This window comes from Taudactylus pleione, unplaced genomic scaffold, assembly GCF_031769625.1.
Source record: "Taudactylus pleione unplaced genomic scaffold, aTauple2 ptg000089l, whole genome shotgun sequence".
Lineage (NCBI taxonomy): Eukaryota > Metazoa > Chordata > Amphibia > Anura > Myobatrachidae > Taudactylus > Taudactylus pleione.
Genome location: NW_028284491.1, coordinates 1188407 through 1206582, shown reverse-complemented (window position 1 = coordinate 1206582; position 18176 = coordinate 1188407). Strand labels below are relative to the sequence as shown.

Genomic DNA, 18176 nt, shown 5'->3' with positions numbered 1-18176 from the left:
CATGGGCTTCATACAGCAGAATAAATTACCCATAGTCTCTGGGAAACAAAAAGAGGACTCGTGTCTTACCTGGTTAAGTCTTTTTCTTCGATCTCCATAAAGAGACACTGGCAGAGACCATGGGTAAAGAGTGGAGCAGGAGGAGTCTGGGCACCAACTAGTTAAGCATCTTCTCCCAGCAAGCTCAAGGAAAGAGCGAGAAAGGGAAGAAAAACAGACCTACACATAGTGGTCCAACACCCCGAAATGCTGAAGGACTGGGGGAAAAACCCTGCCAGCCCAGTGGGTCAGGATGGGCGGCCTGTGTCCCCTATGGAGTTAGAAAAGGACTTAACCAGGTAAGACAAGTCCTCTTTTCTTCTTCATAGTTCATATGGGACACAGACAGACCATGGGACGTCCCAAAACAATTCAATTATGGTAGTGGACATGCTAGAGCTGCACTGAGAACGCTTTTGGCCAAAAGCTGTGCCTGTGGCAGCGAAGGTTTCAAGTGAACAGAATCGGGAAAAAAAAAAAAAAAAAAAAGTATGGGTGGAGGACCAAGGGCCTCTCTACGAAGCTGCTCAAAACAGGCACCTCTGTTAAGACACCCAAGAAGTACCCACCAATCCCTTGAAAAAAAAAAATCAGACTGTAAAGATGGAACAGAAAGGACCTCTATCGCTGAAGTGTGACTGAAAATCAAACGGAGCCAAAAGTCCTGTGTGGAAACCGGCCAGTCCCATTTACAGAATTCGTAAAGCACAGGAAGGGGATCCGTCCTACAGAGATCCCCTAAACACAAATATGCGGAGGGCCAGCACAATCCAAAGAGGCCTCAACTGTAGAAAAATAAGTGCCTGAAACACAGGGACCAAACAGTCCTGGGTGATGACAAACTCAAAGAACAGCCCGGTCCCAGTAAAAAAAAAAAAAAAACACTGGGGAGGGACAGGAAAGCCATCATCCATGTAAACCAACGAATGTCAGCAGAGCCCAAGGGCGATGACTGAAGAGCTTGGACCACCACAAACAAAAGGCCAAGGAATCGAGGAGCAACACCGTCCGAGGATAACACCTTGAAGGAAAATTCGTACGTCAGGCATCAGAGCAATCAGTCTCTGAAGAGGACAGAATTTGTGGAAACCTGCAACTTCCAAAAAGAGACAGAGGGACAAAATCCAGCCCCACTTACCGAAGGGAGAGGATCCAAGAGAGGGCAATCCTGAGAATAAAATTCCAGTTAGAACACCTAGTAGAGTAAATCCGCCCAACAGTTAGTGTCTTTCAGAGGAGAACTTACAGGCCTACAGCATAGTACGAATGACCGACCTGGAGAACCCTGAAGTCAAGAGCAACAAGACGGGCCAGATTCGGATAGAAGCACGGGCCCAGATACAGAAGATCCAGCCACAAGGAAGATACAGCAGAGCGTTGATAGAAGTTCTGCATACCAGGCTTACTAAGACTCATAGGGGCAACCAGGATTACCATGCCCCCCTCCCACTGCAGCCTGCGTAATCCATGAAATCCGAGGGAAGACAAACGAGAGAATTAATTCCTGCCGGACTGGCAAGACGCCCACCCAAAGTGCTCAGAGAACCCTGGTACAGGAGCAGTACCTCAGTAGTCTGTGTTCGTGCCGAGATGCCATCAAGGCGATATCTGGCCATCACCAGCGAACAAATAGGATCCAAAAAGGCGTCTGGACGAAGCCCCCATCCGCCTGGGTAGATGCCCAGGTGCCCTAGGAAGCTCTTTCCTATTCCAAACTCTGGGGAGGAAGACTACCGACAGAGCCATAAGTTGACACCACCCAAATGAGAACGCGACTCACCTTCTTCCATGCTATAGGAGCAGCCGAGCCAGGCAGAGAGCTCTAAAGATTGTGCAGAGATCCACAAAGTTGATCGGCACTCTGCTCACAGAAGTTGTTAAACGACCCTGGAAGGTTGTACCCAGTGTGGAATCCTAAAGGGGGCAGCCCCTGTCTAAGTGGGACACCTGTACCACAAGATGAAGAGCCGAACCTTGCAGGAAGGTGTGAGCTATTGGTGGGACCTGTTCCACAGGGACCATCCTCCATCTGAAGATGCTGGGAGTGAAACTGGGCATACTGCGCCATGATGAATATGGAGACAAACGAGCCCATGATCTGAATGTAAGTGTATTGACACTGATTGAATCCTGGCCTATAGGTCCCAAGCTTTCCTGGTAAGAGGAAGACCCGCTGAACCCAGTAATCCAGAAAGGCCCCCAGATGGTGGTACAGCTCCTGTGATGGAGTCCAGGTGGAATACATCCCATTGATGAGCTTTCTGTGGGACTGGAAGAGACCGATGTGTTCTTTGAGAACATACAGAGACTGGGGAAGGATCAGAAGGTTGTTTAGAGAAGGTTGAAATGATTTACCAAGACTTTTGTTAAAAGTTGAGGGGCCCTGGAAAAACCAAATGGCAATGTCTGAAAATGAAAATGCTCCTCTCGGACCGCAAGCCAGAGGAAACTCTGGTGACTGGGCCAGATAGGAAATTGCAAATAGACCTTCAGGAAATCCAAGGAGGCCCTGAGATCTCCCAGAGCCAGAATGATGGATAGAGACTCCATACAGACTCACCAAAAAGCCTGTTGAGGATTTCCAGTTGAACAAAGACTGGCAAAAACTCCTTGCCTCTCTAAGGGGAACTGGAACACATACTCAGGAGGCCAGCAGGGCATGAACAGAGCCCTCCAGTTGGAAGAATTAGGATCTGGGGCCTTTCCTGAAAGGCTACAGCACAGTCCCAGGAGAGAAAATCTCACCCTCAGGCATCCTAAGCGGTCGCCATCAAGGTGACGGAAACCGCAAAGGACGGCCTCCCGCACTTTGATGGAAAAAAAAAATAAAAAAATCACATGACAAGCCTCCATAGTGCAAATCAGTACACCCAATACAAGGTTTTACAGAATAATGTTGTATACTCACCTTAAATGGGGTGTGATAAAAGCCTTGGACATTTATCTTTTAAAAAACGATGTCCGTCAGTTTATTGTGGAGTTTATGGAACGTAATACTGGTCCTTGGATTCAGAAAAGCTCTTGCAAAAACCCAGTTAAATAATGTGTTTTATTAGTCTATATTGGTGTAATCCAATTACACCAAATACAACTTTCAATAGATGAAAAGAACAGTTTACATACAAATACATTTCATAATAGAATATAAATTTTATTTTTTATTTTTTTTAAAAAATTAAAATTTTTCAAAACATAAATCTATTTAAAAATGAAAGGAGAACACCAATGAGTGGCTACCTAGCAACACGTTTCACAGAGCAAACATCTGCTTACCTAGCAACACATTTCACAGAGCAAACGTCTGCTTCCTCAGGAAACGCGTGCTGTGTATCCACTCATTGGTTCTCTCCACTCATTTTTAAATAGAGTTTTTTATCAATTTCATATTTTCATCTTTTTCAATTCTATTTTTGTATTCTTTTGTGAAATTAATTGTATTTATTTGTATGTAAACTGTAAGCAGGGAGCAGCTCTTCCCTTTGAGCACCATCCGAGCTCCCTCCCCCCTGGTGTGTGCTGGGGGACCGACCGAAGACACTGACCCACTCGCCAGTGCTGCAGCCGTTGAAGCAGGGGGCTGGTGGAGCAGGAGTGCGGACGTCCTATAGGATGCCTAGCGCTGCCCACTCAGAATTTTTTTTTAAAGAAAAGATGCATAGACTGCAGAGCAAACTAAATTGGCCTGCCTTAGGTTGGGGGCAAGGTGCCGGGGCTGCTGAGAAAATTAGCTTAACTAGTTGGTGCCCAGACTCGTCCAGCTCCACCCTATACCCATGGTCTCTGCCTGTGTCACCTATGGAAGAAAAACAGATACTCTGCATCCAACATAGCATCACAACCAGCAAGAGGATTTGCAGCCTCAAAGCTACTATACACAGCTCGGTGCCAGCATACGAGGCAACTCCTCACACATACAGCTCTATGTCCACAGACATGCACATTCTGTGTTGCCCAGTGCCAGCCCTCTGGTTGGTTTGTTTGGGCTTTCCAGGCCTGGTTGGGAACAACTGCTTTATTAGGTCTGCTTTCCCATCACCTTCATTGCCACTTGTCATTCAGCAGCTGGCTGCAAAGTTCTAATAATTACCATAAAATTTTATTTATATAGCGCTTTTCCCCATCAGGACTCAGTCGCTTTACAACATCAAAAACAATCTCAGGGGTTTAGTATTACAGAAAGAAGAAAAAACAGTCAACATAATGGGTATGAAGGACATAACGCAGGGTTGGAGGAGGCATTTTGTATAGTAATTTCCATGGGTTCTATATCCCACTCATGAAGGGTACCAGGCAAGGCAGCCATTTTATAATCACTCTCTCTTACAAGACTATTTATTGAAAAGCAAAAACAAAATAAATAACAACACATTACCTTTTTGTCTAGTTTAAATGGATTTCCAAACGTGTGCAGTCTCTTGGGCTGATCGGCATCCAGCTCTCTCAGTGGGGAAGGAATATTCCTCAGATACTCCTGGTAGTTTCCCATCTGGACTATGGGTATACTGTGCATCTGGTCTGTGGAGGGATGGATTTAGAACACAGCCTGGCAGTCGGTAACATTCGCCACACACTTTGCATAAAGACATTTTTGGAATGGTAAAAAAGTCTATAGAAATTCTATATTATTAAATCAAACTAAACAGAAACCAGTGCAATCTGTCAGGATGTGTGTTTCCTGGCCAGTTTTACAGTTTTGGGTTTTGATAAGTTTCTTCAGATGGCCCTTGTGTTCTATGTTCTCCATGTAATAGCAGTTTTCATCTCTGCATAATTTTACTCTTGAGTGAAGGACAATAAGTTACGCTATAATACAGGATTCTACTTTCACTTTAGGTCGGTCTGTTCTCTACTGAATCAACTGGTTCTCCCTGAGGGCTCTTCCAATGGTCCAGCGATTCACTCCTAGCAGACTTACCAATAGGCAGCAGTGTTATTCCCAATTGCTATAATGCCAAGTCTACATAAACGGGGTAAATTCTGGAAGCGGCTATTCCATTACTGGACCATTTGAACCCTGGCACCTGCTGAGGTACAGTTCTATATTGGAGCACAATTTGACAAATGCCACCCACATTACATTTTCAACTGTAGAAAGAGGTATCTGAACTAATAAAACTCCGTATCTAGGATACAAATTTATTCTGAACAGAAAGTACACATTCACTAAGTATATTAGCAACTACTACACAAGACCTTCCATAATAACCTGTGCTCCCAGCAATCTGTATACAAGACAAGAAATCTTTGCTTCAAAACGTGTTGGTAGAATTGATCATTCTACTGAAACTGAACGTTTGCATCTTTAGGTCCTCCCGTTACACACAAGCCTATTTTAGATCTAAAACAGTGGCAACTAGAACACCCAGCCTTACTCTTACTAAGTGATGTGTACCCAGCCGATGTGCCAACATATCGGATCCTGGGTACACATCAGAATGATCTAATAAACGACGGAACGATCACTCGTTCTGTCCTTTACACTGCATGGCCCCGCATGCGATATAGTCAAGTTTCATGTGCAGCACATCAAACCCGACGACATTGCATGCAACCGAAAGAGCACGCACATCATACATATACACTGCACGATTTGTTGTTCTAATTTTACCACATTGGAACGACATTGCTCCAGTGTGTACCCAGCTTAGCACAAACACGCCAACGCGACATAATAGCTGCTGACATACTTCCAATTCCTTAAATGGCCCTATTGCCATGAGAAGCATTTACTGAGGTTCCCAATATTTTAGATATTACCCATTTCCTAATGATAGCGTCACACTTGTACTTTCTAGCCTGTGTGTTCATAGCACATCAGGGCAAAATGACAGGAACATCTACATTGCCTGTAGTAAATATACATGGGTGCAGGGTATCTTTACAGAGAACCTTTGAAAACAGACACTTCTATACCAACATACTGAACCCAACGCACCTTCATCTTGCCCGCTGAAAACCCTGCGTGAGGACTTCATAAGATTCGCCCTCATTCGGGTCAAATGATCCAAGAGATTAGTTCTTGGGATGTCATAGGCGTTTCTAAAGGTCTGTGGTTTTAGTTCCTGCACAAATATAAAGGTGTTTGAGTGATGACAACAGCTAGACCCCATGGGAGTACATATAGGCGGTGACAGACATACCTTATTCAGCAGCGCTATCTGGAATCCTGCAAACTCCTTCACATTTAGATCAAGTGGACTCTGTGGCACTTCCCCTGTAATTTCCTGCAGCAGCTGTTTAAAATCCTTCCTGATAGCTAGTGACGGGACACTTGCGCCATTTCTAACCTTGATACCAGTTTCCTGGGGGGATTTTTTCCCTATGGAACCAATCACACGATCAGATTCCATTTTGGCCTGCGGAAAGAAGAGAAAGATTACGGTCATCCAAAAAGGCATGATAAGGTTGTAAGCAACAGATTGATCACAGAAAACATTTATAAACAAGATAGAGGTATATAGAAAATATATATATATATATATATATATATATATACACATACACACACACACATATACACACATATACATACACACAAACTCAGTTCATTTAGCTGCAGTTTAAGAAAATCTATATGTAAAATTATACTTGAATAAGTATTCAACCCCTTTACTGTGGAAGCTCCAAGTTTACACAGAAGATAGATATTGCCCTAATAATTGGCTTTTAATTATCCTTCACGTGGGAATCTTTCAAAAAAGGTCAGCTTTTATGAATACGAGACCCCCCCCAATTCAAACATTAGTCAGTCATACCATGAATCTGAAGGATACGATAGCTGTGAACATGGAGAGCATTCTAAAAGAAAAGTTCTAGGCAAACAACATCCAAGTGCTGGTATATCCCAGTGAGCACTGTTATGTCATGTGTGAGGAAATGGAAGTGGCAGCATATCACCCAGGCACTGCCTAGACAAGGTCACCCCTCAATACTACGCATCAGTACAAGGAGGAGACTTGTAACGGAAGCCAGAGAGAGGGAACTATCAGTATGAAGGAGATACAGTGTTCAGGGACTGAGACTGGAGTGAAGGTGCAGCGGTCGCCCAGATCAAGATCTCCGCATACAACTGGCCTGTATGGGATGGTGATTAGAAAGATATTACTAAAGAGAAACTACATCTATGAACATGTGGAGGTTGCCAGATAAGTGACTAAAATGTGACAAGGTTTTTAGACCAGGAGCTTTTTGGCCCCATTATTCAAAATACTATGGGGCAAATGTAATAACCTGCAAGATGCAGACATCAGTGTGATTTCGGCTACTCTGCCCTAATTTTTAATGCAGCAATAATTTAAAAAACAAAACAAGGTTGGTTTTGCCCTTAAAACGATTGCCACGTAAAAAATAAAAAAAATTAGGGCAAACTCGCTGGAATAGTGCGGATGCCTGTACCTCACAGGCTATTACATTCCCCTTATGTGTGGTAAAACCTAACACTTGTCCATTGCTCAGCAAACAGCCAACTGAAATATGTGCTATAATATTCATCTATGACATTAATCTTTAGTATGCGCCATCAAACCTCACACACCCACCTGCCAATTGCCTCATTTTATGGGACGCCTTTCACAACACTAAAATTTATCACCATTTCTCCAGCTATTGTTACAGTATTTTAGAAATGCCAGAAATCTTCATGTCAGATAGGCACCTGATCAGGTTTGCAGTGTTCTCCCCAAAAACTAGGTCACCACAGCATTCATTCTGTAACTGGTGCCTGGCAGCAAGCTAGCCATCAGCAGCAAGGCAGAGCAAGAGCCCAGACTACTTGTCACACTCTACCTGCTGGCTGAGTTTTTTGAGGTAGGAGACAACGCTGTAACTCAGCCCATATTCCAAGTGTTCTGGTATTAGGTTCGGAGCAGCCATCATTCTTAAGGCTTTCTTTAGAGGCTGGAAATATCAGAGAGCAAGTTAGTAACATTGCTAAACATTCATTTATGATAGCTGGTGACAAAGACTATGACTTACTCCTATGTAGTATGGTGGCATTGCCTTCAAGTAGTTTTCGAACAGCTGCCTCCATTTCAGGGATGGTTTAGCCTTGTGTATTTTAAATAAGTCGTCTGCAATATAACAAATGGAGAAAATATAAAGATAAGGGCAATACGTTCGGTGCCCTGCATACCTTGGACTTAGCTGCGCCATTGTTGAAATAAAAGTCATAATTTGCTACTTTGTACCAATTTTTTTTCTGACAATAAAGACTAATCCTAAATTCTTATTACACTATTAGGGAACAAAATTCAGGAATTACGTAATCTGGGTAAAAAAGTAAAGGGAGGGTGACTGGCACCATTCAACGTTATGCTTAAGCTGCTACTTTATACTAAAGCCTTTGAGGGAAACAAATACTGATCCTAAGCCAGAGGTTCCCAAAGTCCGCCGTTACAGTCCACGTTTTAGGGATATCCATGCTTGAGCACAGGTGACTTAATTAGTACCTCAATCCATTTGATTTTACCATCTGGACTCAAGCTTGGATATCCCTAAAACGTGGACTGTAATGGCAGACTTTGGGAACCTCTGTCCTAAGCACTTGTACGCTATTAGACACTTAATAGATTAAGCAAATTATTTTGCAGGATTCTGGTAAAAGTGCCCAAGCACGGGAATCGCTACTGTGGCAGAAAATCTAAGTCAGGCCATATGGCGCAATAGGGATAGGCATAAGACGTTTGTAGCAACATTTCTAATTTTTTATGAACAGTATGTAGAGTAATAAACCCATTGTGTAACCACACATTAACTAAAAGGGAATAAATATAACTCAGGGGGCCTGAATCATGAGCTGGTAAATAAAAGTCACCCAAGAAGAGCGGTAGCGCCAAAGACTTACCTAATAAAGGAAGTAGTACTGGGTAATTATAAGGCATCACAAATAGATTCACACAATTTAGGGAAGTGCTGGCTTTCAAGTAGCCGAAAGGATGGCCAAGCTCACTGTACTTCGCGCTGTTTGCAACAAAAACCTTGGAACAAAAACAAATGTGCCAGGTGCTCACACATTACATATACTTTCCAGAGGAAAAAAAAATTTACATTAAATACATAAAAAACAAAAACAAAAGTACAGCCATAGCCAAAGGTTTTGAGAATGACACAAGTATTGGTTTTCACAAAGTTTGCTGCTTCAGTGTTTTCAGACTGTTTTGTCAGGTGTTACTATGGTATACTGAAGTAAAATTATAAGCATTTCATAAGTGTCAAAGGATTTTATTGACAATTACATTAAGTTTATGCAAAGAGTCAATATTTGCAATGTTGACCCATCTTTTTCAAGACCTCTGCAATTCGCCCTGGCATGCTGTCAGTCATATTCTGGGCCACATACTGGTTGACTGCTGCCCATTCTTGTCTAATCAATGCTTGGAGTTTGGCAGAATTTGTGGGTTTTTGTTTGTCCACCCGCCTCGAGGATTGACCACAAGTTCTCAATGGGATTAAGGTCTGTGGAGTATCCTGGCCATGGACCCAAAATTTCAATGTTTTGTTTCCCAAGCCACTTGGTTATCACTTTTGCCTTATGACAAAGTGCTCCATTATGCTGGAAAAGGCATTGTTCATCACCAAACTGTTCTTGGATGGTAAAGCATCCTGAAACCATTCATGTGTGGGGTTGCTTCTCAGCCAAGGAGTGGGCTCACTCACAATTTTGTCTAAGAACACAGCCATGAACAAAGAATGGTACCAAATATCCTCCAAGAGCAACTTCTCCCAACTCTCCAAGAACAGTTTGGTGAAGAGCAATGCCTTTTCGAGCAAGATGGAGCACCTTGTCATAAGGCAAAAGTGATAACCAAGTGGCTCGGGAAACAAAACATTGAAAATTTGGGTCCATAGCCAGGAAACTCCCCAGACCGTAATCCCATTGAGAATTTGTAGTCAATCCTCAAGTGGCGGGTGGACAAACAAAAACCCACAAATTCTGACACACTCCAAGCATTGATTAGGCAAGAATGGGCGGCCCTCAGTCAGTATGTGGCCCAGAAGTTGATTGACAGCATGCCAGGGTGAATTGCAGAGGTCTTGAAAAAGAAGGGTCAACACTGCAAATATTGACTCTGCATAAACTTAATGTAATTGTCAATAAAAGCCTTTGACACTTGTAAAATTACAAGCATTTCATTTCAGTATACCATAGTAACATCTGACAAAAAGGATCTAAAAATACTGAAGCAGCAAACTTTGTGAAAACCAATACTTGTGTTATTCTCAAAACTTTTGGCCATGGCTGTATGTAGCTTTATCATGAAATCTATAAGTCACTGCTCATTAGTAGGGAAATATAGGTTGTCAAAATAGATAAAAACTGAACCTGTCAATAACATTAAGATCTGCAACATCCAGCAGTTATAGGTACTGGTAGAGAGAACACTGGAGTAAAGTGAAGAGTAAGCGGCAAGAGGCATATTCAATTGGCCACTAGGTTATTGCCACAAAAAACACAACATGGCTATTGCAACCAATTTTTGATTAATACATGGGGTGTCAAAATGCCAACAAGTTGATTTTTAAAATACCTTCAAATGACTCAAAAATCACCTGCAACTCCCACCGGCAAGGTAAAAAATACCTGTCCCATGTATACAGCACCCCCCATATACTGTACCTGCTCCACATCTAACTCATAAATCTGAACTATGCAGAATTTCACCCAAATGACAATATATTAATGCGGCCAATTGAATATGCTCCTAGCTGAGGGTTAAGCCATCTATATTGCTCTAGTATATAATTATACAAGCAATTGATACATTCCAACTGATGAAGAGTTGATTGCACATTTTGTATGGTTAATTACACCCATTTAGCAAAGAATTATTTACACCCATATGATGCATAGCTCGATATGCATTCTGGTTGGTAATAATAGCATATCAGTCTGGTTTATGTCAGACACTTAAATCCCATTTACATGTTAAAAACCATTGCGTGTAATGGTTAGCATTACTGCCTCACAGCACTGAGATCCTGGGCTCGATTCCCACCATGCATCTAACTGTGCAGAGTTTGTATGTTCTCCCTGTACTTGCGTGGGTTTCCTCCCACACTCCAAAAATATATTGGTAGGTTAATTGGCTCCCAACAAACAAATTAACCCATGAGTGTCAGAGTGTGTGTACATTTGGTAGGGAATATACTGGGGCAGGGACTGATGTGAATGGTAAAGTGCTGTGGAATGTGTGTGCGCACTATATAAAATAATTGGTAATGAAAATGTGCAAAAATCCCATTTCATATTGGGCATAAATTAAAGTGCAAAAATAACTCCACATCTCAAATACACAAAAAAAAAATTGCTTAAACGTGCCCATAATCCATGGTTGGCAATGAAGAAAGCGCCAATCTGTGTCAGGGGAACGTTTGCAGTAAGCCAATCACAAGAGGTTTGCTAGTGCCGGCAGCCTTCATCATTCACTATTTGCACAGGCCCACCCGCAATTACAGCTTTTCCAAACTTAAAGGTATCTTTTGCCCAGTCTGCAGGAGTACGTCCTTATTGTAGTTAGTCTACGTTATAACACCCCTCACCCAATTCTGCCCATCCATGCACAAATACACACATAGGGTCAAGTACACACACTGCTTCGGCCGTGCAGCACAAAGTCACACAACAAGTGCTACTCCAAATGGTGTAGTACTCACTCTGCTTCAGGCCTATTCTATCTACTAAGCCAAGCAAGTAATTAAGGTTAAACAAAACAAAAAACCCTAGTACTATACTGAAGGTAGAAAGGATTATACATGGTTATACTAAGGAACATACACTGGACTAATATAATCATGCTATATACAAATATAATTTTCTATTGTAACCTTACATAAGTCAGCATATTCCCTAGCTACTGACATGAACACATCACACAGGCACACCCAGGAATGTTTTGCTATAGTAAGCAAGGCATGAGATCACCCAGGTTTTATTTGTAGAACACAGACTTCGATAGCAATACACACCGGCCAGCATGTGTGCGGGGATTTCCTCTCCAGAATATACTGCGTCAGCGGTGATGGCTCCAATTCATACTTGTCAAACGGCAACTTCTCTATGACCATTGGCTCAGAGTTGGTGCAGGAGAACTTCACAATGGGATGAGAAGTCCTGGGGGGCTGTTGAATGAAAATAGCAAGGTAGATAGAACTTCAACTACAGCAGCACTGGTTATTCATGTAATCCTCAGCACAAATTAATGGCATGACTTTCTAAAAGGGATGCATCTAACCCAATTGAAAGGTGTTTTCTGATCCAGAGGTCTCACTGTTATGTCGATCTCTAAGTCACCCACAGAACACAGTCACTGCACCTACCAGTGTAAATTCTAATGTTGGACAATAAAAAGCCTGTGTATAGAAGAGTCAGAACGCATGCACGAGCTGGCAGTATACTGCATTAGGTACTTCCAAGTACCCAGGTAAAACGGAATGGAGGGAGTAGGAAAAAGCATTTAAATTGAGGCAATCTTAAAGTATAAGACGAAGAAGCACATTCTATGCGGACCGATGTTGGACTGCACATCGCTGATATTTATCATACCCCACCATTACTCATGAGAGCTAAAATGAGCTATATAGCAGGAATCCGTATGATATACTGCTGGCTGCATGGTTCGAATCCCAACAGCGGAAGCCCGGCAAGGGTGAAGATCCCGAAATTAAAAAAAGGTAAGTACAACTAACCCTATTCTACCCCCTAACCCTCCTTTAGGGGTGCCTAACCCCCCCCCCCCCCTCCCGCAGCTGTCCCCACCCGGCTCACATTCGATCGGTATGCCAGGTGTCAGGCTCCCAGCGTAGGTCTAATGACAGGCGTCGGAATTTCGACGCCTGTCATTAGTACCTTGCCGCAATTTGACAGTCGGGAAGCCGGCGGTCGGCATTGCAACAGTCGGCTTCCTCACTGCATCAAATGTAGCGTCAGCGATGTCAAGTCATTATGAGTATTCCCGCGGCACACTGGTATCGCTCTGAATTAAATAGCCTAACATGTCTCCCAGCGGCAAGTATTCCATCTCCTTCACTGCGGACAGAATATCTATAAATTATTAATTCCCGTTTCAAATGTACTTAAGTCCAATATAGCGGTCAAATTGGCAAAGTACATTACGTGACTAAACTATAAAAAGCATATGCTGGCTAAATGGTGTGATTGAACGTTACCATTTGGATCTTTTCAATTCATAGGTTTGTGAATAACATGGAGTAGTTAAGCCTTGCCTCCAGTTTTCTGGCTGATACTGTTGTAGTTTGTTGTGATCACTTCTGCAGCTGATTCATATGAACTAGTTTATTCAACTACAACAGTTACAACCTTCCAACCCCTATACAAACACTTGCAGGTATTTATGATTCTGAAAAGATTAAGAAAGGGTTCTATAGGATATGGTATAGAAATACTGAAAACACACACACACACCTCAAAAGGTTTACACAGCTTCAAATTCACTTGCGATCCAGTATCGGTGCTGTACAACACTTCTGTACTTACCAGCATTGGAGAATTCTGATCTGGCCAGAAAGACTCTGGTATTGGCCAATGACCTAAAGGGACCCCCGTTTTGGGGTTCGGTCTAACATAGATTAATTTCCGACAGCTGTGCCAGGGCTGGGCTCCAGTTGGTTTGATGGCATCAGTAACTCCATCTAGAAATGAAACACATTAATGAAAAAAGGACAAATATTTGGCACAAACTAATAACAGTAATGACAGTAAATATTTAACAGTCATTCTGCATAAGGGGGCAAGGCTATAGTATGTCATGAATATAAAGTAGAACCATGAAAGGAAAGAAATCCTGCTAAAACCAATAACACTTGATAGAGGGGGCTTCAAATAGCAGGGAGAGATTCTTGTAGACTGTTTAAGGAGTCCAAGAGAAAACAATTAAGTGTCTTGTAATAGAACAATTAGCACATAAGCCAATTAAAATCGTATACTTTGTAGTGAACAGACCTAGTTATTTAGATTTAAAGCTGTAGCCAGTGAGGACCTATCATTTTCCAGTTCATTGCCGATTACTGCAATACTAATTTTTAAACTGACTTTAATGTACAGCCATGGCCAAAAGTTTTGAGAATGACATAAGTATTGGTTTTCATAAAGTTTGCTGTTTCAGTGTGTAGACCTTTTTGTCAGATGTTACTATGGTATACTTAAGTAAAATGACAAGCATTCCATAAGTGTCAAAGGCTATTATTGACAATTACATTAAGTTTATGCAAAGAGTCAATATTTGCAGTGTGACCCTTCTTTTTAAAGACCTCTGCAATTCACCCTGGCATGCTGTCAATCAACTTCTGGGCCACATACTGACTGATGGCCACCCATTCTTCCCTAATCAATGCTTGGAGTTTGTCCACCCGCCTCTTGAAGATTGACCACAAGTTCTTAATGGCAGGGACGTAACTAAGGGGGGGTCCAGCGGGACTGGTGCCCTGGGCGACGTAGCGATCCCTGCAGGGGGGGGCCCACCGCCGGCCAGGGCATCATACCTGAGGGATGGGGGTTCGGGTGTTTACTTTTCATGTGTGGTGCCGGGGGAGAGGGGGGCTGCTAGCTGCTCTTGTGTGAAATAAGTGTATGTATAGAGTGTGTGTGTGTGTGTGTGTGTGTTGTGAGACGACGCAGGGGGGAGCTGAACGCGCGACTGAGAAACGACATGGGGGAGGTGATGGTGTGCTGAGAGATGACGTGGGGGGAGCTGATCGCGTGATAGACAACACAGGGGGAGGTGACGTGTGCTGAGAGATGCGGGGGGGAGGTGATGGTGTGTTGAGAGATAATGTAGGGGCGGGGGGGAGGGAGGTGGTGTGCTGAGAGACGACTGGGGGGAGGCAATGGTGTGGCTGAGACGACGCAGGGAGAGAGATGATGGTGTAGCTAAGATGATGCAGTGAGATGGTTTGGCTGAGAGACGCAGGAGAAAGGAAGTTACACAGGGGGCACGAGTCTGGTTGAACAGCTGTCGTATTCCTACACAAACAGGCATCTTTCGGACGATGTGACCTACATGAATATTAAATACCGACTGAAGATGCCGTCGTCCCAGGGAGGATTTCTTCAGAAGTTCCACATTGTGAGAAACCACCATAGAGGTAAGGTGCATATGGAATGGAATGCTCCCAGAGTGACAAGAAATGAGTGGTGTCATGCTGGCACGCCTCATTTTCAGTAGCCCCGCCCCTTCCGGTATTTGACAACACCCATTTTTTGGGCACGCGCCTTAGGTGTGCAAAATATGTTTTGGTGTGTGATGGTGGGGGCTTCGATCTTAAACTTGCCCTGGGCTCCGAAGACCCTAGTTACACCACTGCTCAATGGGATTAAGTCTGGGGAGTTTCCTGGCCATGGACCCAAAATGTCAATGTTTTGTTCCCCGAGCCACTTCGTTATCACTTTTGCCTTATGGCAAGGTGCTCCACATCATGCTGGAAAAGGCATTGTCACCAAACTGTTCTTGAATGGTTGGGAGAAGCTGCTCTTGGAGGATGTTTTGGTACCATTCTTTATTCATGGCTGTGTTCTTAGGCAAAATTGTGAGTGAGCCCACTCCCTTGGCTGAGAAGCAACCCCACACATGAATGGTCTCCGGATGCTTTACTGTTGTCTGGAAAAGGAAAGATGCTAACATCATTCCTGTGTCATGCCAAGTGTTTTTCCAGATGCCCCAAACAATCTGAAAGGGGATTCAGAGAAAATAACTTTACCCCAGTCCTCAGCAGCCCAATCCCTGTAGCTTTAGCAGAATATCAGTCTGACCCGGATGTTTTTCCTGGAGAGAAGTGGCTTCTTTGCTGCCGTTGTTGACACCAGGCCATCCTCCAAAAGTCTTCACCTCACTGTGTGTGAAGATGCATTTACACCTGCCTGCTGCCATTCCTGAGCAAGCTCTACACTGGTGATATTCCAATCCCGCAGCTGAATCAACTTTAGAAGACGGCCCTGGCGCTTGCTGGACGTTCTTGGGTGCACTGAAGCCTTCTTCACAACTATTGAACCTCTCTCCTTGCAGTTCTTGTTGATCCGATAAATGGTTGATTTAGGTACAATCTTACTAGCAGCAATATCCTTGACTGAAGCCCTTTTTGTGCAAAGCAATGATGACTGCATGCGTTTCCTTGCAGGTAACAAGCTCCACCCTCCTTTTAAAGTTTCCAGAGTGTTATTCTAACCCAATCAGCATGACAGAGTGATCTCCAGCCTTGTCCTAGTCAACCCTCACCTGCGTTAATGAGAGAATCGCTGACATGTTGTTAGCTGGTCCTTTTGTGGCAGGGCTAAATGCAGTGGAAATGTTTTTGGGATTAAGTTCATTGTCATGGCAAAGAGGGACTTTGCAATTAATTGCAAATCATCTGATCACTCTTCATGACATTCTGGAGTATATGCAAATTGCCCTCATAAAAACTGAAGTAGCAGACTTTGTGAAAACCAATACTGGTGTCATTCTCAAAACTTTTGGCCATGGGTGTACAGCACTAATGTGTACCATGACTATTGACAGATTCAGTACACAACTGATATCAATGATTCCCTTTAATAATCTGTTACTTTTTCTTATCTGCAAGGACACATCCCCCTCCCCACTAGAGATACCAAGATTTATTTCAAGTACTGTATATTTATATTCCAGGCCAGATGGCATGCCAAGAAATTAACCTGGGAATAACCAGTTCTTACAAATTTTACTTTAAAATCTGTCTCTTAAGTAGGACATTGATTACAGGTTGGGAGATCTATTGTTTGAGGTTCAGAAAGTGCTCAATCACTATGGTAATTTATGACTATTGTTGGCAGTAGAGCACCACTGCAGTACATTTGCATGCAGTGTTCAGAGGTACAAAATGTGTAATACGATCTGAGTACTAGCAGTGGGAGTCTGCTCATTTGGCACTGCATAATATAGCAGACACAGCCATATATAATCCATAGCAGAACGCAAGCTGGCCTAGAAACAGGCTTTTCAGTTCTACAGTGCATGCATCAGCATTAACGGGTATCCTCAAATCCCTTCAACTTGGACACGGCTCTAAATTGTATTATATAAACCTCCTGTAAAGTATCATTTTCTTCTACTAGAATGAAGCATGAAAAGGAGAAAATTTCAGTGTAGAACTCCTCACTCTTCCAGGTCCACATCCTGCTGGTCATTTTTCTGACCAAGCTATGCAGGACAATAAAAGGAAAAAAGTAAGAGGGAGACCTCTCCCTGAAACATACATGTAACTTTACAACTACTGGACTGTAAATGGGTGAGCACGCAGTGCCCAACAACAAATTTACAGAAATTTAACACAAGTGTTTTTAAAATAAAAAAATCCTGTTTTCCCTCTTATCCTATGGGGAACGCCACATGTTTGTTATGACTTTAAAGTGTAATCTTAAAAAGTACTGAACATATGCCCGATACTGCTGCAAAGCTAAAGCCCTGTGAGCTATGCCACCAACGAGATCTGGTAGCGATTCACCTTGCAATCGTTTGCACGGCGCACACAGACCAACCCCTTCTGTATGCATCATATCGGGACCTGAAGATAATCAGATTTCTTTACATCTAGTGTATATGTGACATACATTTCCAAGGCCATGACATCATCTAAAGCGTGAGGACATCATCTTCTGTTGACCCATTGCTGGAAGTACAATGTCTTGATTTAAGTGGAACTTGTAAACACCCATGGGTGAAAAGACTGTTTGGTACAAAGAACAGACTGTCTCACTGATTTGCAAGACAGAGTTCCCAGCTCAAACATCCTGCAGGGCGTAGAAACAGTTGGAGGAAAAAACCATTTGTGTGAGAAATGTAAACTTCACTGAATCAACTGGTTCACAAGGAGATTATTGTTGAGGAAATAACAAAATCAAATCCCATATAACCAACGGAATATGTGCTACTCTCTGCTAACAGACAGCAGAAAGCAGAACCTTTAGGGTACTCCATTTAAAGCCCTGTAAAAACAGGAGCAAATCAAGCAAACTGGAAATAGTTCTCATATCAACTGACATGAGTAATTCAGTCCCGGTTATAATCCCTTGCCTAAAGGTTTTCTGGCTCTGGGCCAGATTCAGAAATGTGCGCAATGCTGATGTTTTACACCGTTTGAGTGATCTGCGCATGTATAAAGTTTGTGAA

General features: G+C 42.9%; 1 protein-coding gene across 1 annotated transcript in view; it reads right to left on the bottom strand.

Annotated features, from left to right (window-relative positions):
- INTS6 (integrator complex subunit 6) overlaps window positions 1–18176 on the bottom strand; it is a 59763-nt gene that overhangs the window by 5010 nt on the left and 36577 nt on the right. Inside the window, exons 7-14 of the mRNA XM_088469093.1 lie at window positions 13532–13686; window positions 12004–12156; window positions 8882–9014; window positions 8014–8108; window positions 7825–7935; window positions 6180–6395; window positions 5975–6101; window positions 4412–4554 (exon numbers count right to left, since the gene is read on the bottom strand). Coding sequence (XP_088325219.1) covers window positions 4412–4554; window positions 5975–6101; window positions 6180–6395; window positions 7825–7935; window positions 8014–8108; window positions 8882–9014; window positions 12004–12156; window positions 13532–13686 — 1133 coding nt within the window. The remainder of the gene's footprint in view (window positions 1–4411; window positions 4555–5974; window positions 6102–6179; window positions 6396–7824; window positions 7936–8013; window positions 8109–8881; window positions 9015–12003; window positions 12157–13531; window positions 13687–18176) is intronic.